This window comes from Bradysia coprophila (assembly GCF_014529535.1).
Source record: "Bradysia coprophila strain Holo2 chromosome X unlocalized genomic scaffold, BU_Bcop_v1 contig_35, whole genome shotgun sequence".
NCBI classification, from domain to species: domain Eukaryota; kingdom Metazoa; phylum Arthropoda; class Insecta; order Diptera; family Sciaridae; genus Bradysia; species Bradysia coprophila.
In genome coordinates, this window is record NW_023503325.1 from 2,861,696 (window position 1) to 2,883,826 (window position 22,131).

The 22,131-nt window shown below is 36.0% G+C and overlaps 4 protein-coding genes across 6 annotated transcripts; 1 reads left to right on the forward strand and 3 right to left on the reverse strand.

Annotated features, from left to right (window-relative positions):
* Positions 1 to 714: 714 nt before the first annotated feature.
* LOC119069554 lies at positions 715 to 12,386 on the reverse strand. Its single transcript, XM_037173635.1, has 5 exons — positions 12,381 to 12,386; positions 9,174 to 9,182; positions 2,069 to 2,355; positions 981 to 1,998; positions 715 to 909 (listed from the first exon to the last, which is right to left on the reverse strand). The coding sequence occupies exons 3-5, from the start codon at positions 2,334 to 2,336 to the stop codon at positions 861 to 863; spliced, it is 1,335 nt and encodes a 444-aa protein (XP_037029530.1). The 5' UTR covers positions 2,337 to 2,355; positions 9,174 to 9,182; positions 12,381 to 12,386; the 3' UTR covers positions 715 to 860.
* LOC119069451 (ferrochelatase, mitochondrial-like) lies at positions 3,650 to 8,634 on the reverse strand. Its single transcript, XM_037173506.1, has 5 exons — positions 8,533 to 8,634; positions 8,258 to 8,458; positions 8,042 to 8,188; positions 7,860 to 7,976; positions 3,650 to 3,658 (listed from the first exon to the last, which is right to left on the reverse strand). Exons 1-5 carry the CDS (start codon positions 8,632 to 8,634, stop codon positions 3,650 to 3,652), a joined length of 576 nt encoding a protein of 191 aa, XP_037029401.1.
* Positions 12,387 to 14,435: 2,049 nt separating the features above from the next.
* LOC119069558 (DNA repair protein XRCC3-like) lies at positions 14,436 to 16,056 on the forward strand. 3 transcript variants are annotated; one of them, XM_037173639.1, is made up of 7 exons: positions 14,436 to 14,575; positions 14,631 to 14,771; positions 14,835 to 15,032; positions 15,087 to 15,229; positions 15,291 to 15,341; positions 15,392 to 15,610; positions 15,673 to 16,056. In XM_037173639.1, the coding sequence occupies exons 1-7, from the start codon at positions 14,509 to 14,511 to the stop codon at positions 15,919 to 15,921; spliced, it is 1,068 nt and encodes a 355-aa protein (XP_037029534.1). In that variant the 5' UTR covers positions 14,436 to 14,508; the 3' UTR covers positions 15,922 to 16,056. The 3 variants fall into 3 exon arrangements, with proteins under 3 accessions (XP_037029534.1, XP_037029535.1, XP_037029536.1); XM_037173640.1 differs by having other exon boundaries at positions 14,437 to 14,575; positions 15,407 to 15,610; XM_037173641.1 differs by lacking the exon at positions 15,291 to 15,341 and having other exon boundaries at positions 14,442 to 14,575; positions 15,407 to 15,610.
* Positions 16,057 to 17,923: 1,867 nt separating this feature from the next.
* LOC119069557 (ferrochelatase, mitochondrial) lies at positions 17,924 to 20,069 on the reverse strand. The gene is made up of 7 exons (XM_037173638.1): positions 19,882 to 20,069; positions 19,631 to 19,811; positions 19,250 to 19,573; positions 19,017 to 19,182; positions 18,486 to 18,641; positions 18,303 to 18,419; positions 17,924 to 18,235 (listed from the first exon to the last, which is right to left on the reverse strand). The coding sequence occupies exons 1-7, from the start codon at positions 19,910 to 19,912 to the stop codon at positions 18,041 to 18,043; spliced, it is 1,170 nt and encodes a 389-aa protein (XP_037029533.1). The 5' UTR covers positions 19,913 to 20,069; the 3' UTR covers positions 17,924 to 18,040.
* Between the last annotated feature and the right edge of the window lie 2,062 nt (positions 20,070 to 22,131).

The window sequence follows — 22,131 nt, forward strand, 5'->3', positions numbered from 1 at the left end:
TTGTTATCATATACAAATAAATTGCCGGAGGCAATATAGACAGCCCCGTACGAAGTCAACTTTCATAAATTCCTATTTAAACAGCTATATACCGCTATATTTACCTATATTTCACTATAAATAAAAATTCCACAAATGAATTTGCTATTATGTAGCTCTACATGACTGTATATTGCTCAATATAGCTGTACATATATATATATAGAAGTCAACATATGGGATTCCTAAAACCCCCCACACAAAAGAAATTACTTCTCTGTTAAAAGAAACTCTCTAAGTACCATTTTTCCCAAGATATTTCCATTTTACTAAAATCCAATATGGCCGCCGGAAGCCATTTTGTTAGGAGACCTGAAATAGTACTGACGATTCACATTTATTTACCTTTCAAACAAAACAAAATCATGAAATTCGGTCAAAATTTACTCGAGATATTGACAAAATACTCCACGTTCACTGTACGGCCGAGTAGCCACATATAAGCTCACTCCAAGAGACCTAGCTCACGCTCCGGAGAACATAATTTCAAAAACTTTTTTTTTCCTGATTGGTACGGTCAATACCTATCCAATAAAGCTAAAACAGACGAAATATGTTCAAATGTGGCCGATCTAAAAGCAAACACTGCTTGCCGCCCTGTGCCTGTTTCACACCAAGGGCTCTAACTCACGAGTCGGTCTTGTAAATACCTTTTAGGTAAAATAAATAAAAAGAATTTGACTTCAATATATTTGATCCGCAAAGTACACAAATTAATAAGATTAAAAAATCATCAATTTGATGTATAATTTCAAGAAAGTAACGTATGTCAACGATTGATAAATGATTAGGACAGGCGGTTTAAACGACAACAGCTCCGTCTAGGACGAAATTTGTAATTTAGCCATCGTCTTTTTATTCAAATGTTGTCTGTAAGATACGCAAAAAATTTTATATAATTTTTTTTTTCGTCCATGAGTGTCTGATTTATGGCGACTTACGAAACTGTGCAACTTTTAACTTCATTGACTTTACAAGTAACATCTGAAGCTGAAGTAGTGGCAGCAGATAAAGTATTTCCATTTGAAGACACTTCAAGTTTTTTCAATTCTTTCTCGGTTAATATTACGGAAAGAATGTTCTCTGGTTGTTTGTCGACCAGGCTTTTGTTAATTTTATCTTTGATTTTCTTTAATTTATTGAACATATCAGTAATTTGGCTTTTTTCTAATTCGCCGAACATGTTGTACTCTTTGTGCCAAAAGGACATTAATTTGCCTTGCTCTAACGTTTTCAAGAGAATGTCAAACATTTCCGAAAATAAGACGCCAAGCGATTTTTTCCAATAGTCATTGTCTTGTTTCTTTCGTTGATGAAGGAATATAACTTTGATATAGTAGCTCTTCAAATTGGTTAAACTATGCGTGTCCCGAATTTTCTTAAATATCCTTATCAATTGCTTCAACGTCTGAGTATCACGAAGATACTCTCTTTCAATATCAGCATAGCTGCAAGTCCATTCTTGATTTTGTTTCTTGACGGTTTTACTCGGTTTCGCTATTGCGTTCCAGTTTTTTGATGTAAGGAACGGTGGCGTAAAGTCAGCAAACCATTTTTTCTGGAAATCAAACGCCAACGCTCCAACAAAGTCTATGGAAAAGTGACCAGTCGTACCATGCTCACATTTTGTAATTGTCAGGTCTAACGTTACGGCGGGACCATTCGACGAATGCTTTACGCTGTACTCGCTTTTACCGATTCGAAATACGCTGTTGCTGTTTTTCACAACGTCGTAGATTAAGTTCCGTAACCAGCCCAAAACTTTGTCTTGCAATAGGTACCCGTCATTGTCTATTAACGTCTTGTAATTCTTCTCCTCGATTGTTGACCATTTCAATTTAATTCCATCCCTGACGTTAATTTTAACAAAACCGGGTCTTGATTTCTCCACAATCGGATCCGGAAAATCCAATATCATGAGTGAATCATATTCATTTGGTTGACCGACTTTAATACGATCTGTTCAATACGAAAAGAGAACCTGCGTTCAAAACGGAATGAAATTCGTAGATAAATTTCATTGACTAACCTGCGTAGCTACCGGCTAATTGTTGTCGTTTGAAAACCTTCGTGAAAAACTCATCGATTCCACCCATAGACTCAGTGACATGTTTGTACACTTTAATAAAGTGTTCGGTGAACAGTCGTTTTTCATTGGCTTCCAGATTGATGAACAATTTATGGACCTTTTGGAATTGGAGCTCTAAAGGTTTCCAGTCAACTGTACCACTCATATTTTTATCAATACACGCCAAAATTATTACGATTAAATTAATATTCACTTGTGCCTTGTACATATGCGAAAATGCAACTAAACTTAGACCGCCGCGATACGACCGGCGATATGTATACCAATAAATATTTTTCTTCTGTCGAGCACAGCTGTTATTTGTGTGTATTGACGGTGAATGAGATACGAGTTTTCTTACATGAATGCTTGAAGAAGAAAGTATACTTATATGTATCCGAACCGGCGACTATAGGAATAGAGATATTTATAATGGCAGTTTGTGTGCGATAAAACTCAGTGGCGTTACGAAAAGTGCAAAAATGCAGAGAAGTTTTCGTACGTGCGCTTGCGGTGTGATCAGCCTTATTCTCTCCCCTCTACTCCACTGTTATAAAGCACTAATTGGATAAAAATATTGGTAAACTGATTTGTTTTTAACGATCAACCGAAACTAATAACGTTATTCCCATCCGTTTTTTACCGAAAATTTTAGATTAACACTCGAACAAACTAATTTTGTATTGAAATAGCCTTCAAGGTCAAGGTGGAGCTCAGTTTGCCCGTTTTTAATTTACTAAAAACTAAAACATCTTTTATCTTAGTACTTTTTGATTATCAATAATCGATACTCATCCGATTATCAAATATCGATATTTATCGATCATCGCCGAGCTTATCTAATTCGTAATTGGACTCAGGCTCGAGTTCTGATTCAGAAGACGAAAAGGTGGACAACAAAATTCAGACACATTAACAACCAGGGCCGAATTAAAAATTCCACATAATGTCACATAATAAAAGCATTGAACATCCCCATAGCACTAAACCAAGCCCTAGAACAGATTTTCTAAACGGATATTTAATCTCTCCGTCCACAAAAAATTCTTACCATCCCTAGATGTCTAAAAATGATTTTAAAAATTTTCTAAAATTCGTTAACAACTTGCGCCACAATTCCTGTTTTTGTTTGAGACTTAGATCTAGTATAATCACGCCAGAGTAAAGTAAACCAGGCAGGAGCTCATGATTTGCCGAGTGACCTGAATTATCCAGTAGCCTTATTTTTTTGCGAATAAAATTTTTCAATTTATGTCAGTGTTTATTTGAGTTCATTTTCATACAGTGTATTAGGTCTTTTATTTGACGTTTCAAAAATGAACCGTTCGTGCCTGGTTTATTTTACTCTGCCGTGAGTATAATAGTCCCATAAAATCGAGAAATCAATACTAACTGGCGACGATGTTCCGCTTATTTTTGTTAAATTAACTTTTTTTTGTGGAACGTTGCAAAATACCAAGGCTGTAAACTTTGTTGCAGCCTTGCAAAATACAGCAGATAATATTTCTCGAAGATTTATATTTTCGTCCAGTGCAGGCCTACCTATTTAATCTATCACGAAAATTAATTCAGAGATTAAAATTGAATCATGTTTCCTGCTTCGATGGCAATAATCACAGAGAATCATTAGAGATATGCCAAATGATCGTCTTATCATCTTGTTGAAAATGATAATGGAAAAAATTTCTCGGAAATTGAACACAAATCTTCAAATCTAAAAGACTTAAATGATTGGGAAAATGAACCGATAAGCCGCTAATGTAGTCTCGAATATTCGCGACCAGTTGTGGTCACTATCTAAGGTAAACAATATACCCTAGTACGGCGGCTTCTGTGCGCGTTCGGATACAATGTATTAATTCCTTTTTTTTAATCACACAGTTGTAATATGTAATTCTGCATTTGTACGTGTATAGTGCATGATTTTGCACATCGGCAGAGAACATACGCCTCACATTTTAATTTCTGAATATAAATATTTTATCTCGACAAATTTTCTCATGTTTATACATTAAGGGCATTCCCGTCACCATTGATCAGCTCTGATAAATTCACATCGTAGCGTTGAATCTACTCAAATCACGATATTCTCAATCAGGATTTTTCATAATATGGAAGCGTTGCACCTCCTTTAAGTCCCCGACAATTTTTGTGATGACAATTTTTGTGATGTCACAAATAATTTGTGACAACACAAAATATTTGTGACATCACAAAAATTGTCATCACAAAATATTTGTGATACGCAATATTTGTGATGTCACAAATATTTTGTGTTGTCACAAATTTTGAGAATCACAAATATTTTGTGATGCTCAATTTTTGTGATGTCACAAAATATTTGTGATAAAAACTTTTGTGATATTAGAAAACGGAAAAATATGGGTTATTCGTAAATTTTCATACAACAAAAACAAAGAAAACTTAAGTTTCGCGGCGAAAATCAAATTTAAACTCGTAGCTCATAATAAAAAGAGGACCATTAAAGTAGTGGCCAAAAGTTGTCGCCAAAAAAAGCTTGTAATCTCGCTACCTTTTTCAAATCTCATCAAATCCTTGGACTTATAGGAAAGTAAGTTTTGGTTATTATCACAGAAATACGCGTAAGTACAAAAAGTAAAAATTCTCTATATAGGAGAATTTCGTATTTTTTGGCGACTACTTTATCCTATTAGGCAAAAGTAGTCGCCCAAAATAAAAGCTAATAGAGATCGCTCTATTAGAGATCTCGTTACATTATGTAAAAGGGAAAATGCTATGGGTTCGTTCTATTAGAGTTTTCGTTACAATTTGTAAAAGGGGCAATCCTGTGAGGTCGAACTAAATGCCTTTCGTAATGTAACGTAATGTATCTCGTAAAAGGCGTCATGGAGAGCGGACGTGTTTCATCACAGCTCTCATAAACAAATTATTTCTTGTGCAACTTCATTTATTCTGTGACAATTTTCTTAATTTTAATAATTTTACATCCGTGATTAATAGTGAACAGTGATTCCACCTTGCAATTTTATAGATTTTTGACAAAATCAAAATTTATTTCTTTTCATTTTTCAACTCGCTATACAATTGTGTATGAATTTGGTCTTTTGTGTGTGACCTTTGTAATATTTTAATTGTTTGCGTACATGTGCTTCGAGTGAGTAAAAATCAGTGTTTCGAATTGGATCGCTAAATGCCATCATAATGCGATGAGTGATGCAATTGGTTCGAAAGAACTTTTGCCGGAAGGCGTAATGGTTGGTCTCTCATAAAGTCCGACTTTAATGTTCCTAGGAACTTTTTGGCCTTTGGGCTTTCGGTTCGAATGTGAACTTTTCTTTTGTTTTACAGATTTGGACATTCATTTATTTGTCTCTTCTACATGAAAAACAATGCAGCTTAAATTACATTTATGCTGTGTGTATGTATGTATGTGTCATTGTTGTTTTTAGTGTTCGGGAACACAATGACTTCGTTTTTATTGTCACGCTTTCATTACTAATAATATGAAAAAATATGTTGACAAAACCGAATGCTTTCTCAGGTGCGGCCTGGAGAAACAGATCTTTGCAACCGAAGGAAATTCCAAACTACTTAGCTAGCTTGGATGATCCCAAAAAACTTCAAATGTCTAACCAAAAAAATAGTGAGCACAATAGGCCCAACGGAGGCCTCCGTGCGCGTTCTGCACAGAAATGAGCAGAACAACACTACCCTTAATAAAAAAAAAAAAAATGCCTTTACGGCGTGAAGAGTTACACAGACTAATTATGAGACGATGCGAGAAAAAAAAATTAACTCCTAAGTTACCGACACCGTTCCGGCGCCCGGCTCGCATTGCGGCCCTCCGCTTCGCTCCGGGGCAATGGGCCGGATCGCTCGGCGTGTTAAAACGCCTTTTTATGTGCAATGAGAATTGGTATTCATTCGTAAAAAGATGAATTCTGTAGGAACGAACGAAACTCCTTTACGTTACATTTCGTAAAAGGATAAATTCCGTAGGAACGAACTAAACGCCCTTACGGCGAGAAGAATTACATAGGCTAATTATAATTATCTGAAAAATTATATTTTTTATTTGAAACATAAAATTTTTTAATAAAAATACAGAATTCATCTTTTTACGAAATGGATACCAATTTTCATTGCACATAAAAAAGCGTTTTAACACGCCGAGCGATCCGGCCCATTGCCCCGGAGCGAAGCGGAGGGCCGCAATGCGAGCCGGGCGCCGGAACGGTGTCGGTAACTTAGGAGTTAATTTTTTTTTCTCGCATCGTCTCGTAATTAGTCTGTGTAACTCTTCACGCCGTAAAGGCATTTAGTTCGACCTCACAGGATTGCCCTTTTACAAATTGTAACGAAAACTCTAATAGAACGAACCCATAGCATTTTTCCTTTTACATAATGTAAGGAGATCTCTAATAGAACGATCTCTATTAGCTTTTATTTTGGGCGACTACTTTTGTCTAATAGGATAAAGTAGTCGCCAAAAGTTGTCGCCGAAAAATACAAAATCCTCCTATATATAGAATTTTCACTTTTTCCACTTACGCCTATTTCTGTGATAATAACCGAAACTTACTTTCCTATAAGTCCAAGGATTTGATGAGATTTGAAAAAGGTAGTGAGATTACAAGTTTTTTTTTGGCGACAACTTTTGGCCACTACTTTAATAAGGTCCCCGGTACCTCTTTTTATTATGAGCTACGAGTTTAAATTTGATTTTAGCCGCGAAACCACCATCTATCCGCGCACTTATGCCGTTTAGCATTCCGTTTACGAACGAACAATGGAAGTTCCTCCAACTTTTTATTGTTATTAAAACGTAAACAAAGAACTAAACGGTGTAAATGCGATTGTGGCTTAAATTTTCTTTGTTTTCGTTGTATGAAAATTTACGAATAACCCATATTTTTCCGTTTTGTAATATCACAAAATTTTTTATCACAAATATTTGTGATGCTCAAAATTTGTGACAACACAAAATATTTGTGACATCACAAATATTGAGTATCACAAATATTTTGTGATGACAATTTTTGTGATGTCACAAATATTTTGTGTTGTCACAAATTATTTGTGACATCACAAGAATTGTCATCACAAAAATTGTCGGTGACTTAAAGGAGGTAGCGTTGCAACTTTTTTTTTCGGTTCAAGCTAAAACGCACTTCGGGCGTGAACTTCACTAATCTCACAGTGCGGACATCGCAATAAGAATTTAGGATTGACGGTGACCGAACTATTCAAATGATTGATTACGATATCGGATAAAGCGTTTATAAATATTTGATGATCATTCGGCGCCAATCTTTTAGAGTTATATTTCGATTAACGATCGTTGCGGATACTTGTTTTGTGCCACCGAGAATTGAAATACGACGGATTTCAATATCGATAACTAGATTGAAATGTCCAAAATTACAACACCCGTTTTCATGGCTTATTACAACACTCAAACCAGTGTTGAAATGAAATTCGTATGAGTTATTACAGCATTCGTTTAAAAAAAAATGCAAAGCAACGTGATCGATCAAATTCGAAGAGTGATTGTTTACAATGAAAATTCTGAATTTTTGTGCATTTGTCTATTTCAATTCTAGGTTGGCACAAAGCATGATGTGTTACACGTATTGTAATGAGATTTTTTCAGCACACGACCCAATTTTCCTTACTCGCTCCGCTCGTAAGGAAAACTTGGGTCTAGTGCTGAAAAAATCAACATTACAATACTTGTAACACAACATACTATTATGTGAACATCACTCACCTCTTTGGCTAATTCATCACAGTATTCAATGTCAAGTTCATGCAACGTTTCAATGTGCTCGTTCACGAACGCTATCGGTACGAGTATAAAATTTTTCTGACCTTGTTTCACATAGCCCTGTTTTGGTCAAAGATTCAATAATAAATCGAAAAACGGTTGAACGTCTGACGAAAAAGACATACCTTCAGGGCATCGGTAAATGGCCATGGTAATGGACCGACTTTCGATTGCCACGCCAAGCTATATGGATTGCAATGTTTCAATTCATTCATTACTAACTGAACGGAAGCACCAACTTCCGATGGATAAGCGTCTCCTCTGTTTACAGCCTGAAATTTAAAAAATTGTAGAATTAGGAAATAGAAAGTTTTCACCAGCTCCTCGGTCAGCGGATTTACATAACGAAAGCCAACATAATGTTTGTGTGGTGTTGTGTTCGGAGATAATTTATCTAGTTCCTTGCATAGCAGATCACCCTGCAGATTCCATTTCAATTGATTGACATCACGAATCGACAAGTAATACTTGTCCTTGTAGTATTGTCTAATAGAAGTGAGATAGCCAGGGCAGAGTTGCAACTGACGTTGAGGAATATCGACCTGATTTACGAAGAAAAGAAAAATGAATTGAAATGTAACTGAGCCGAATGGAGTGTTCCCACAAACGATCTTACTTTTGCAACTGCGTCAAAAAAGTTTCTGCCAACCAATTGCAGCTTCAATGCTTCCATACTTCGCCGCAATATCAAATTCGACTGAATGTTTTGCGTTTGCATAATACTGCCATTCCCGCCGTTGCCACCACCACAACCTTGGATATAAAAAAACCCGGTACATTAATTGGACGAAGTGTGGTTTTTTAAGTTAGCTTGATTATATAACAAAAGCTCACCTATAAATTCAATTATGGAACGATCGAAATCTATCCTTGAATAGACACTAATGCCGTTTTTGCATCGTTGTCATTGTGAAAAATAACAAGACAATAGTCGCCGAGGCAGAATGTTTTTTCACAATTGTTGACATCACACGCGTTTAAAAAATTATTCAACTCTAATAAAGTGCAATGACCGTACCGACTAATTATTATTTTATTTGAGGTCCTTTCAACTATCGCGTTCAATTCGGTTAACGGCATTGCAATCTGAACTCGAAATGAGCTTTATTACGAACATTATGAGTCTGTGGAAATTGTTATCGTCACTACCGCAAAAATCAGCGATAGCACTGCCTTCGAGTCGGTCTTTTGAGATACGAAATTTGAAAATCATTTGTTAGGAAATTAAATTTACTTTACTAGTGAGTGAATGTGGACTTTCGTTCACTAGTGAAAACCATAATATATATACCAGAATAAATTCAATTTCCTCTCCGTTTGCGTGACAGTTCTTTTGTTCTATTTTACAACTGTCATGTAGACGGAGGCTAAACGGAGTGCTCTTTTTAAGTGGAAACTATACTTTACTCATTGTGGAACGATAAAGTTAATCATTGTTCGAAAATTATACTGCCAACTTGAAGTATTATATACCTTTTCGATTTTTTTTAGATTGCAGAACTTCGTTGTGAATTATTTGACTGAACGTGAAAACGGCGATTTTTATATCCCAGTCCGGTCCAGTTGTTGTATCGCTCATATTTCCGTCTCAAAATTCAAAAAATTAAATTCATATTATAAAATCCGATATTCAACATTAGAAGAAAAGATTTACTTTTTGAACACAGCCAATAAACGAAGATTTTTTAAACAATATATTGCTGTAAATTTTGGGATTAACTACGCTCAATCTACGATAAATGGACGGCATGATTAAGTATAGAAATGACATATGTATGCATTGTTTACACAGATAAAAAAGGATTCAAATTGGAAGGTCCAAGGAGATTACTTCGAAAAAGTATTTCTTAATGTATTGTATTTTCAATTGCAGCCAGGAACTGAAGAATTAGAATTCCATCAGGTATTAAAATTGCAGCTAAGCGATGATACTAGGCCCCACCACTTGGGAGGGTCAGGTCCATTGACTGGCATTTTTTTCTATAATTCCAGTCTTAGTTTTCTAACCATTTTTAAATGAGGTGGTGTTTTTGAGATCACAAAATTAAAGTCACATGAAAAGGTGACGTCTCTTTTATTTAGAAAACAGCAGTCATCACATGCTTCATTTTACTCAAATTTCACGCAAACATTGTCGTATATCCCAGATTACCAGTCCAATAAAAATCCAATGTTCGAATTTAACCACATGAATTATGATACTGGTCGAAAACACTTAATATTTTCAAATCGGCGATTTTAGAAGTCTCTGAGAATTACTCGAGTTATCGTGTTATCAAGCAAGCAAGATTGTTCTAGACTTCTAGATTGTTGCAAAAATTTCGTGCCTAAAGTGCTCGGGCATTATCCCCTACGTGTTAAGTTATCACGATAACAAGGAAAAAGCGTGTTAGTATAATTTCTCCCATATCGTTGTTACAACATCACAAAATTATAGTCACATGAAAATTCAACGTCTCTTTTATTTAGAAAACAGCAGCCATCACATGCTTCATTTTACTCAAATTTAATTTAATTTTCTGCAAAAACAAAAAGAGCTATGAGTTGCTGGCCCAGCGAGCGATGTTTTACTCTTTTGCTCTATACTGTCTCCTAAGATGACATGAATAATCCCCCAGTCTAATAAGATCCACAAGCATCCATTAACATCCAGTCCAACATCATCAATTAGAAGTTTATTCATTCCAACAATATCCGCTGTCCAATAACATCCATTGGAAAAATTTCCAGGTGATTATGGCCGAGTGCAAAAGCGACGGTCTGAATATTGTGGAGTTCGATAGTATCCACTGTCGAATAGAATTCATTACAGTAATATCCATTTCAATTTCGTCTAGTTGAATATAAATTACTGTCCGTTAACATCCATTTGAATATTGCCCATTTGAACAGCGACCAGTCCAATAACATCCTCTGTCTATTTTCGTCCATTCAAATATCATCCAATGTCCAACAAAATCCATCTCAAAAGCTTGCGCTCCAATATCATTCAGTTCAACAAAATCCACTGTCCATTATTATCCGCTTTAAAAAAATCCACTCTAAAATCGTCCAGTCCAAAAAAATTCACTCCAGTCCAATAACATCCCACGTCCATTAACATCCACTTCAATAATGTCCATTCCAATATCAAGCAGCACAGCTTCTTATCGCACAATTTAACATTTTCCGCTGTTTTATTTACAACCACTCATCCCAATAATGATATCAGTTCATTTGGAAGTAATATTAGCACTACCATAAAATAGTTTGGTTTTTAGTTTGGAATAGCTATTTTGCTAACTAGTTAGTGATTTATCAGTGGTTGGACTAAGCCTAATCCGTCCTTTACTTCTATATACTCAGTGAAGAATATAACCTGAAGTGAATCACAGCGAGCTGGCGTTCCCCTTCTTCATTACACAGCTGAAATGCCTATCAAAATGGAGCTAAAAACAAAATAAAACAAAATAAAAACAAACAGAGTTTAGCACTCTTCCTTTACCCTGGACCCTGTGATTCACTTCAGGTTATATTCTTCACTGAGTATATAGAAGTAAAGGACGGATTAGGCTTAGTCCAACCACTGATAAATCACTAACAAAATAATTTTATCTACTGTAAGTTGAAAATATTCATAATTTTCAGCATGAATCTAGTTAGCAAAGACAGTCAATTTACGCACGAAAACTAGTTAGTAAATGGGCTTGTTTTGCGCACTCGTATCGGCAACACATCGTGTGCGCAAAACCCCATTTACTAACGTGTTAGCAACAAGGTTTTATCTACTGTTAGTTGAAATATTCATAATCTTCAAGCAAAACACATCAACACAAAATCCTACTACACATGATCGTAGTAGGATTCTGTCAATTGCGTGCGCATAAATTTATGTATTGGTTATATGCATAAGGTATATAACCAATATAGAAACTTATGCGCACGGAAATTTTCGTGCGTAAATTGACTGTCTTTGCTAACTAGATTCATGCTGAAAATTATGAATATTTTCAACTTACAGTAGATAAATTTAATTTAGACGTTCAATAAATATAGTTTTTCATTCATCAACAAAATAATTTGTTGAATTTCTAATGCGGAATATTTGATGTTACAGTTCTCCTAGGTGTATCCAAAAGTCTAAGCAATGTGTCTAAAAATCCATAATAAATATGACGAAATACAGTAGAAATAATAGAAATCTATTAGTTGTAATACAATGGGATTTTTTGATGTAAGGTCCCTGACCATGATGTGTGGTATTGTGACAATTTTTAACTTTGTACGTCGTTTTCTTGAAAGCCTTTGACATCCAGGAGTAATGGCTAACTTTATTGTGAAGATTGAACAGTTGGCTTCGCAATTAATCAAACATTAATCGATATTTAAAGAATTTCTTTAACTAAGTTTAATTTTTCAATTGGATCGAGATTTGCGTTATGGTGTCCATGATTTGTGGTATTTTATATGAAATTCAATAGAGACCGATATTTATACCTCCTCTAAAGCGTCATACAAATTATACCGCCAATCAAAGTCCAAGAGAATCGTAATTTGCGGTATAATGTATTTTACATGTAAATTTACATAAGCAAATCATGATCATGTTTTCGCATCCGCTAATCATGGTCAGGGACCTTACTTTGCCCAAGAAACGATTGGCTCTATTCGTGTAAGGAAAATCGAGCTGTTTCGATTCGAAGGTTCTTACACTATTCGTATTGAGTTGTTTCAATCATCGCTACCATCGCTATGAAAGCACCGAAAGCACACACATCGGGTGTAAATAGTCCACAATAGTTTTACTACTTGTACCCGCCGGGTGCAAATAGTCACTTCCTAAAAAGAAATTGAATAACTCTCTTGTCACTCCTTCCCTGTTAATGATGTATAATATTAAAGTGGATATTGTTGGACTGGGCAATATTGAACTGGATTTATTTCTACAGTAGCATTTCGTATGCTTTTGAATTGGAAAATATTAAACCGATCGATATTAAATTGGAAATTATTGGACAGAGAATTTTGTTGTACCAGCAAATATTGAATAGGATTTTATTGGAACGGATGTTACTGGAAAGTGGGATCTATATGAACTTGACGGAATTGAACTAGGCGATCTTAAGTTGTATGATATTGGAATGGACATTATTGAAGTGGATGGTAATGGACGTGGGATGTTATTGGACTGGACGATTTGAGAGTGTTTTTTTTAAAGCGGATAATAATGGACAGTGGATTTTGTTGAACTGAATGATATTGGAGCGCAAGCTTTTGAGATGGATTTTGTTGGACATTGGATGATATTTGAATGGACGAAAATAGACAGAGGATGTTATTGGACTGGTCGCTGTTCAAATGGGCAATATTCAAATGGATGTTAATGATAGGTGGAAGTTATTGTAATCGATCTTTATGGACGGCTGGATGTTATTCAACTGGGGGATTATGCGAGTTACCGTCTCCTAAAAAGCGCTATGAGTGGAAGGTCCAGCGAGGTACGTTTAACTCCTAATATGAGTCTCCTATATAGTCTACTAAAAGCGCTGAAAAGGTGGCATATTTCTTGCCTACCTCTATTATTACGAGTTTTATTTTTTCAAGATCTTGAAAAAATAAAACTCGTGTTCACACTCGTTCAAACATTTTAGGAATAAAAAAATTCTTTTAAGAATACGATTTAACGCAAAAATTGTCGTATATCCCACATGTTACTAGTCCAATTAAATTCCAATGTTGCAAAAAAATTTGAAAATCGGGTAAAAATTACTCAAGTTATCGCGCGGTAACAAGAAAAAGCGTCTGTGTAGAATTTCTCCCATCGCGTTGTTCGAACATTATCCATCTGCAAACTAAGCCTCAAGAGTTTCAATCTTCGTCGATTAAGACAAAATCTTTGAAATCTGATATCGGAATTATGGAAGTTATCGCGGTAACAAGGAGAACTATCTCTATTGAGAATTACTCCCATCTCATTACCCCAATATTGCCCATTTACGAACCCAACCTCATGATTTTCATTCTCGGTCGCTTAAAACCAAAATTTTGAAAATCGGTTAAGTATTACTCGAGTTATCGAGTCCACAAGTGTACGGGCGTTTTCTGTATTTAACGTTTTTTGTCAATGTAGAACATTTTCAAAATATCAAAGTGAACTTAGCGTTGCGGACATTAAAGGGTATTTTCTTTCAGTCAAGGGAATAATATAATACAAAGATATATTATTTCTCATTTATGATTACAGTCCCTACTAATGATAACAGATGTCGAGTCGAGATGTCACGTCATGTGTTTTTTTTTTTTTTTTTTTTTTTGATTTTTGAACTAAGGTCTCGATCGAGGTCTCGATAGATTAAAATGCAATCACTCTAGCGACTCTATGATCTGCTGTTAAATTAAAGTGAGTCTCAAATCAATTAAATTTTAATTCCCAAGATGATTAAAAGATTAATATCTAGGTTGAAAATTCACTTTGCCGCCAAATATTGCATTTGTTTGGATGTTGTACAATGTAGAGCCATTCTGCACTACCGTATCCTGCCGTATCGACAGAATGTTGTTGTTTACCTCTTTTTAAACCGCTTTTCCCTCTATCTGGAATAACATCCGAACCATGAACGTTTCCATTGAATGCTTGTCACAATTGTTACCGGGACATCTGGTGAGACGTCTTCGGGAAGGTGAGAATGGACTAGTTAAATTTGACTACGAATTGCTGAGGTGTTCGTTTTCCAGCAAATTGCACTGGCACGACGTATTCGGTTCTTGCGACTACAGATGAAAAATTCAAAGAACTTAATTTTACGACATTGGAAGTGCTGGAAATACGAAATGCTGTTTCACAATTTGTAATGCCCCGTCATCAACCATTAACGAGTTGAGTGTAGCAATCAATTCACTTCCAAAGTCATTCATCTAAATCACAGCAATTGAATTCAGGTGCAGAGTGCATAGCGATTGGAAAGTGGAAACGGATTACAAGTGGCTGCAGGGCTATCGATAGAATACTTGGCAACGGTATATCGACTGTTGGAATAACTGAAATATGCGGAGAGGCTGGTAGTGGAAAGTCCCAGCTATGTTTGCAATTGGCTGTAACGGTTCAACTTCCCGAATATCTAGGTGGACTGGGACGAGGTAATTTTCAAGCAAATACAATGGGACAAGCTTAATACAAATTGTACGGTTCAGGTGCGGTTTATATCAGTACGGAATCTTCAGTGCCGGTATCAAGGACCTTCGATATTGCTCAACATTTCAAGAAGCAGCACGGTGGTCAGGTGGATCACATCAATTTCAGCGACAACATTTTCATCAAGGAAGTGCTCACTGAGGTATTTGCAGAATAGTCAATTCCACGTGAAACTTTGGATCTGACATCAATCGATGATGTAGAATTTTCCCTTGAATTACAGTGATCCGATCAATTCGAAGTGTCTTGGATCGGCCAGAATGTTTGATAGGAAGCCATCTCGTTAAGCGACAAATTTTAATAGAATGATCTTTCGCAGACGGAGCTACTCGAATGTGTAAATCATGGTCTACCAATTCTGATGAACCGTAGTCGCGTTGGCCTATTAATAATTGATTCGATTGGCGCAGTATTTCGGATCGCAAGTAATTATATCGCAAGAGCTGAACAAATGAGAGACTTGTGTGAGGCTCTACTCAAACTGTCCGAAAAACATCGTTGTGCTGTGGTATGCGTTAATCAGGTGATGACTATAAATGGCCGGGAAACGCACCAACTATCAGCTAACCGACTTTTTGTGTCTAGATGTCGGCTGTCATCAATAGTAAAACGTCCGCATCACCCGAAAATCAGAACGTTCCATGTCTCGGTTTATTGTGGGCAAATTTGGTCACCACACGACTGCAAATTCATCACAACAGTAGGACGTTGGATGAAAATTCACAATCAACATTACAGCCGGTTCGGAAGATTAGAGTGATGTTCGCACCCGATCTGAGACAAGACTCGGCAGAATTCATAATTACATCGAACGGAGTTAATGATATCAAGTAACGTAAGATCTGAAATAAGATTTTCTTCTTTCCACATTTTGTTTAAACATTTGGTTACCGTGTACCTTGTACCTTTTAGTGAATACTGTGATTGTACCTAACATGTTTTAGAATAAATAATTAAATTAACCTGTCACAGACGGCAAATTAACAGTTTTACTGTTTACACTATTAGTTCATTTGAATATTTACATAGATTGATTGTTAGAAATCTTTTACTTCATTTGTTTTGAACATGCTTTTTGCTATATAAGACCTCATCAGTCAGAGCTTGTCGTTTATTTTTCCTGTCGTTGTCGATAACAGATGACAGCCGTTTGTAACAGGTTAAATTGAAGGTAATGTGACCTGACCTTGTTGTACTAACAAAGTTTCTCACACGTGAGACTAGGATAACACTAAAACTTATCAAAGATGACGTCGCCACTTCAGTGTTGCCAAAACGGTTTAAAATCATTGATAAATTTTACTTTTTGACCGACCCCCAAATGTCTGACGAGAACTCGAACCTGATTTCGACCGAAACCTGAACTAAGATTTCAGGTTCAACCGGAACATGACCTGAACCTGAAATTTTCGATTTCAAACCGAACTTGAACCGAACCTGAATTGGTTCCACCCGAATCTGACCCGAACCCGAAATTGTTCGTGAAAATTTGTGATTACTGGAAAGTTTCAGGTCAAACCCGAAAGTAAAAGTTCGACTTAGATAGTATGCAGATGCATACCAGTATACCAGTGGAAAAAATAGTTGGTTTTTTCTCCATCACTTATTCACTCGAATATATCTCGTTGGCTCTATTTTCAGCGACACTCAACAAATGTATTACGAATTAGGTAATGAAAAGCATCCGAATTATCAAGTTCAAGTTTAATCTCTCTGCATTACTCATTGTTTTAAAAACAATCATAAAGACACAGACGATTGTATTACCGTGATCTGTATACGTCACACCAATTATCTGTTTATGTAATGTGGAGAGACAGACTACAACGTGGTTTTGTTTGTTGACACAACGTTGTAAATATTTGAATGTTCATTTTGGGTTGGCTGAAAATGGAGTCTCGATTCTCCGAGATTATATGCGACATTAAATGTGTAAAATGTTGAGTAAAAATTTGTTCCTAACTATTTCACACAAATGTGTATGCCAATCGATAAAACTCCATAAAAGAAGCAAACCTAGCTGAATATGGCTCTTATTCTTTAAAAACAGTGGAGATATCAACATTTGAATGTGAAATCCCATACAAAAATTTAAAATATCGGATTCGTCCGCTTTTTTATACAGGGCTTTCTACCATACCACTAAACGCGTGGATTATTTGTTTGACGATTTTTGTTATCTAGCGCTAAAAGGGTAGCCCTAGTGCATATCTCGGTAACCGAACATCGTAAAAAATCTAAATTGGTGGCAGAGTGAAGGTATTCGAACCAAATGTAGAATGGAATTGAAAAAAATGAAGTAATCGTTGGCGGGTTGAGCGTGCCTGACAAATTGTAAATTGGGAAATTTGTGATTTCCCTCAACCAGCCAACGAAAATTTTATTTTTCAATTCCACTCTTCATTTGGCGTCAATACCTTCATTTTGACACCAAATTAGATTTTCTACGATGTGCGGTTGTCATTCTAGCCCTTCTAGACAACAAAGGTCGTTGAATGAATGATTTACGTGTAGAGTGATGTAACAATTTGGCATAGGTTACATGCCGTCGTCCTATGACAGACTCAAAGTTGCGCACTGCCGTTGCGCACTGCCGTTGCGCACTGGTCTGTTAAAATGTTACCAAAACACCAAAAGCAAATTCTTTTTTGAACCTTTTGTAGTGGTTGCGAAGAATATTTTCCCTTCACGAAATGTGCGGCTACTTTTTCAACTACTTCAGGCAGGTGCTTCCACAGTGCATGGATGAATGATTGTCTCTTAATGGAATTGCTAATTTGTAAAATTGTGCTGGACTAACGATTGTTGCTGCTGGACATCAAAACAACTGCCACAGTCTGAGATTATTCAGTGCTATAATTACATAAATATTGTGTCCTACACCAAAAAAGTATAACAAAATTGCGTATAAATTCCATCATTTCGGCTGCATGCACCAGCTCTGCACCTTGCGCTAAGCACAAAATTTCGTGTACCATTTCTTACTCTCTAAACACCGTGGATTCACACAGTGCGGACATCGCATTAAGAATTTAGGATTGACGGTGACCGAACTATTCAAATGATTGATTACGATATCGGATAAAGCGTTTATAAATATTGGATGATCATTCGGTGCGGCTGCTCTACCAATCCGTTCAGCGCCAATCTTTTCGAGTTATATTTCGATTAAATTCGATCGTTGCGGATACTTGTTTTATGTGATTATCACTCACCTCTTTGGCTAATTCATCACAGTATTCAATGTCAAGTTCATGCAACGTTTCAATGTGCTCGTTCACGAACGCTATCGGTACGAGTATAAAATTTTTCTGACCTTGTTTCACATAGCCCTGTTTTGGTCGAAGATTCAACAAATAAATGAAAAATCGGTTGAACGTCTGACGAAAAAGACATACCTTCAGGGCATCATCGGTAAATGGTTCGAGCCATGGTAATGGACCGACTTTCGATTGCCACGCCAAGCTATATGGATTGCAATGTTTCAATTCATTCATTACTAACTGAACGGAAGCACCAACTTCCGATGGATAAGCGTCTCCTCTGTTTACAGCCTTGAATTAAAAAAAAAAGTTTTAGAATTAGGATATTGTTGAGCCACGGGTTATCTGAGTGGAATTGCATTCAAGACTACAATGGGTGATGGCAGTCTCCTCCTATCAATATTTGGAGCAGCTATCGGAAATTTGGTCGCTTCTGGGAAGTGAATGTTCTTGTGAAAAGTGAAGACATATTGAGGATTAAGCAGCCGAAAAAATTACTTGTTGACATTATAGCGTCGCCAAGACGACATACCTCGAATTAGCGCCAATAATAACGATAAATTAACATTTTCCGATAATTATGTCCGATCAACGTGTCAAGTGTTTTCGTAATCAGGGATATTAATCGTCGTCTATCAGCCTCGTTGCTTATCTCACGAAACTTACCTTCAGCGGAAGCGAATGGGCCGAAAACAAAATGATAACTTCGTTGCGAATGTCCTCCGGGAATTTCTTCAATTCGTCTTTGATACGCTCAGCGAAAGTTTTCACCAGCAACGGATGCGTGGCCCAGCGATCAATAATGCTCCATTTGATGTTTTTGGGAAAATCGCTACAAAGAAACACGCCATCAGTGATCATAATGAACCAATTTTAAACAAATGAACCGTCATGCTAACCGCTTCCTGTAGTGTTGGTAAATCGAATTGAAGCTGGACCCAGACGTGGCACAACTATATTGGGGATATTGTGAAAAGATTACGACTCGTTCCGGTGAGTCTTTTTCAATTTGTTGTAATGTGTCCTCGGTCAGCGGATTGACATAACGAAAGCCAACATAATGTTTGTGCGGTGCTGTATTCGGAGATAATTTATCCAGTTCCTTGCATAGCAAATCACCCTGTAGATTCGTCCATTTCAATATTGGTGATCCGCCACCGATTTCCTTGTACTTCTTTTGAACTTCTTCCGTACGACGTTGAGCAATCCATGGTCCCAATTTGCTGAATTGATATTTTGTTAATCTAAACTGCGTACAACACTACAACAATGGAACGTACCTTTGGAACGGCAACTGAATCATATCCCGATCGGTCATTATTCTCAGCAGATAATCGTGCACCTGATCTGTAGTTTGTGGGCCGCCCATATTTAACATTAAAATTCCGGTTTTCGGTTTAGCTTGGGTGGAAATGCTAAAATTCCTTGACCACAGACATCTGCCGGTATGGGGTACATTACCTGCACGCAAGAATTGATAAAGTGATAACATGATTCTGCTGATTCACTGTAAATAATGCAAGTTTCTCACCAATAAACGACATTAACTTCGAGTAGTTCATTCTGCTTAATTCGCTTAATTTATTTAATTGATTCGATTCGTTGCAAACACATCTGTTGTTTTAATATAGAGCTGTTTCGCCAGCCGGAAAATAAAGTTTTTTTTTTCTTTCAAATTCTCTTGTTTACTTGCGATGAAGCAAAAATGTGACGTTACCAAAAAGACCTAAAGACGTGTATCTTCTGTTATCGACATGCTACGTGACATTATGAGCGGAACATTTTGAACAGACTCAGAGATAAACTCAAGAAAAGTTTATGAAATCAGTTTTGCGTGTTCTAACGACATTTTCGAGTCTTGTACTCAACTGTAGGCAATGTATATATTCGCAAAAATATTTTATCGCAGTTGCTCAAATTTTCGCGATTTACACAAATTTTCATGAATTTTTACGAAAAGTTTTTCACGAAAATTTGAAAAAATCACGGAAATCTAAGAAAATTCGAGAAAATATTTTCGTGAATATAGGCTACACGGCAGAGTAAAATAAACCAGGCAGGAGCGGTTCATTTTAGAAACGTCAAATAAGGGACCTAATACACTGGATGAAAATGAACTCAAGTGAACACTGACATAAATTGAAAAATTTTATTCGCAAAAAATGTAGGGCTACTAGATTACTCAGGTCCTTATTCAAAGTAGCGCTGAGCCTGGTTAACTTTACTCTGTCGTGTAGGCTATCATTATAGAATCGAAGGTAAGCTATTCGTATTTCTTACACTTGATTTCGGTAGATATAATTTTCAATGAAAGTACAAACCAGGAATGGTCTGCCCATACAAACCGGAGGAAATAAAAAAAATCACCTTTCAATGATTTTCATTGAGAGGTGAGTTTGTTCATATGAAATCCACGGCAGAGTAAAAGTAGCTTTCATTGATAATTTTACTATCCCTTAACTTCATGTGATTTTATATAATTAACCACCTTTTATGTGGGCCATATCCCTTGACGAACTGATATTCTTACTAGATTTTTGTAATTGCAGCAAAAATATCATAAAACGGTCTTGCTTACAGCAGCATAAATTGTCGATTCCTTTTATTTTATTCAAAATTTATTATTAAGGTAAATGATGGAGAGTTGACCTAGTGGAAAAGTGATCTTAAGCTGTCCGTGTAAATTTGTATGAAGAAAAAATGATCGGTCAACTTACCATCTAATAAACCGCGAGTTGTCTTATTGAATTTATATGAAATCGGACAACTCACGGTTCCCGTAGGTTAACTCTGCATTTTTATAAATTAATTAACTTTGTTAAACGAAATCTTCAATAATTAATAAAAATTATGTTAATTAAGTAAACAAAAGATTAATCTTTAAAATAAAAGTGGTTCCAAGTAACATAGTTCCAAAATCGATGAGAAATTCAAGTCCAAAGTTTGGTCTTGTCAATTTAGGTCAACTCTCCATCATTTACCTTATTGATTATTTTATTCAATTTTCAGAATAAACAAAGGGAACAAAGACGCTGGAAAGAGGACGTATTTCTTGTTCACCTCTTCAATGAAAATGAAACTGAATTACGACCCTCGCTTTCTGGCTGCAAAGTTGACACACGACACTTTCAGTCAAGGGAATAAGTTGAGAAATTGCATTTACCGATTTCGAGAAATTTTCGGTCAATAGCACCTTCACGTCAGAGCAGGGCCCACATTCACGAAAATATTTTCTAGAATTTTCTTAAATTTTCGCGATTTTCTTGATTTTTTTTTGAAAGACTTTTCGTAAAAATTAATGAAAAATTTTCTATATGTTACATGATGCAAATTAACGGACTATTGCCAATATAATACAATTGTAATTAGCATCGACATTATATCGCACTGACCCAAATGAAATACGTTCCCAGTCAAATTACTGCCAAATTTTTACTTTTCCATTCCACTCCCACACATTATAAAATCTTCTAAAACTCCTAAAATATAAAAAATTCTCATTGACCTCCTATAAATCAGGATCAAGATAAATACAATCAGTGGATGAGTAAAATAACATAGAAAATTTTGCATAACGCTTCTTCTTATCTCAATAAAGCAATTGTTTTTGGAAATTACTAATAACTGATTTGAAATAATATTCTGTAAAATGTCAGTGTTGGTTCATTCTGGATTCAGATACTGCCAATTCACATGATTTTTGTGAAATAATTTTCTTAGAAAAACTATTTTGAAGAGTCTCACTGTCAGTGGTGATAATTTGATCAAATTTTAAAATATG

Coding starts and splice junctions, on each gene's coding strand:
- LOC119069557 (XM_037173638.1), bottom strand. CDS start 19,912: ATGAACTACTCGAAGTTAATGTCGTTTATTG. Junction 19,183..19,249: donor TACCAACACTACAGGAAGCG/GTTAGCATGACG, acceptor GTTTCTTTGTAG/CGATTTTCCCAAAAACATCA. Junction 18,236..18,302: donor GTGATGAATTAGCCAAAGAG/GTGAGTGATAAT, acceptor TAACTCGAAAAG/ATTGGCGCTGAACGGATTGG.
- LOC119069558 (XM_037173639.1), top strand. CDS start 14,509: ATGAACGTTTCCATTGAATGCTTGTCACAATTGTTACCGGGACATCTG. Junction 15,033..15,086: donor TCTAGGTGGACTGGGACGAG/GTAATTTTCAAG, acceptor TGTACGGTTCAG/GTGCGGTTTATATCAGTACG. Junction 15,611..15,672: donor CTGTGGTATGCGTTAATCAG/GTGATGACTATA, acceptor TTTTGTGTCTAG/ATGTCGGCTGTCATCAATAG.
- LOC119069451 (XM_037173506.1), bottom strand. CDS start 8,634: ATGCAAACGCAAAACATTCAGTCGAATTTGATATTGCGGCGAAGTATG. Junction 8,459..8,532: donor TTTTTGACGCAGTTGCAAAA/GTAAGATCGTTT, acceptor TTCGTAAATCAG/GTCGATATTCCTCAACGTCA. Junction 8,189..8,257: donor ATTATGTTGGCTTTCGTTAT/GTAAATCCGCTG, acceptor TTTAAATTTCAG/GCTGTAAACAGAGGAGACGC.
- LOC119069554 (XM_037173635.1), bottom strand. CDS start 2,336: ATGTACAAGGCACAAGTGAATATTAATTTAATCGTAATAATTTTGGCG. Junction 1,999..2,068: donor ATTAGCCGGTAGCTACGCAG/GTTAGTCAATGA, acceptor CGTATTGAACAG/ATCGTATTAAAGTCGGTCAA. Junction 910..980: donor GTTAAAAGTTGCACAGTTTC/GTAAGTCGCCAT, acceptor CGTATCTTACAG/ACAACATTTGAATAAAAAGA.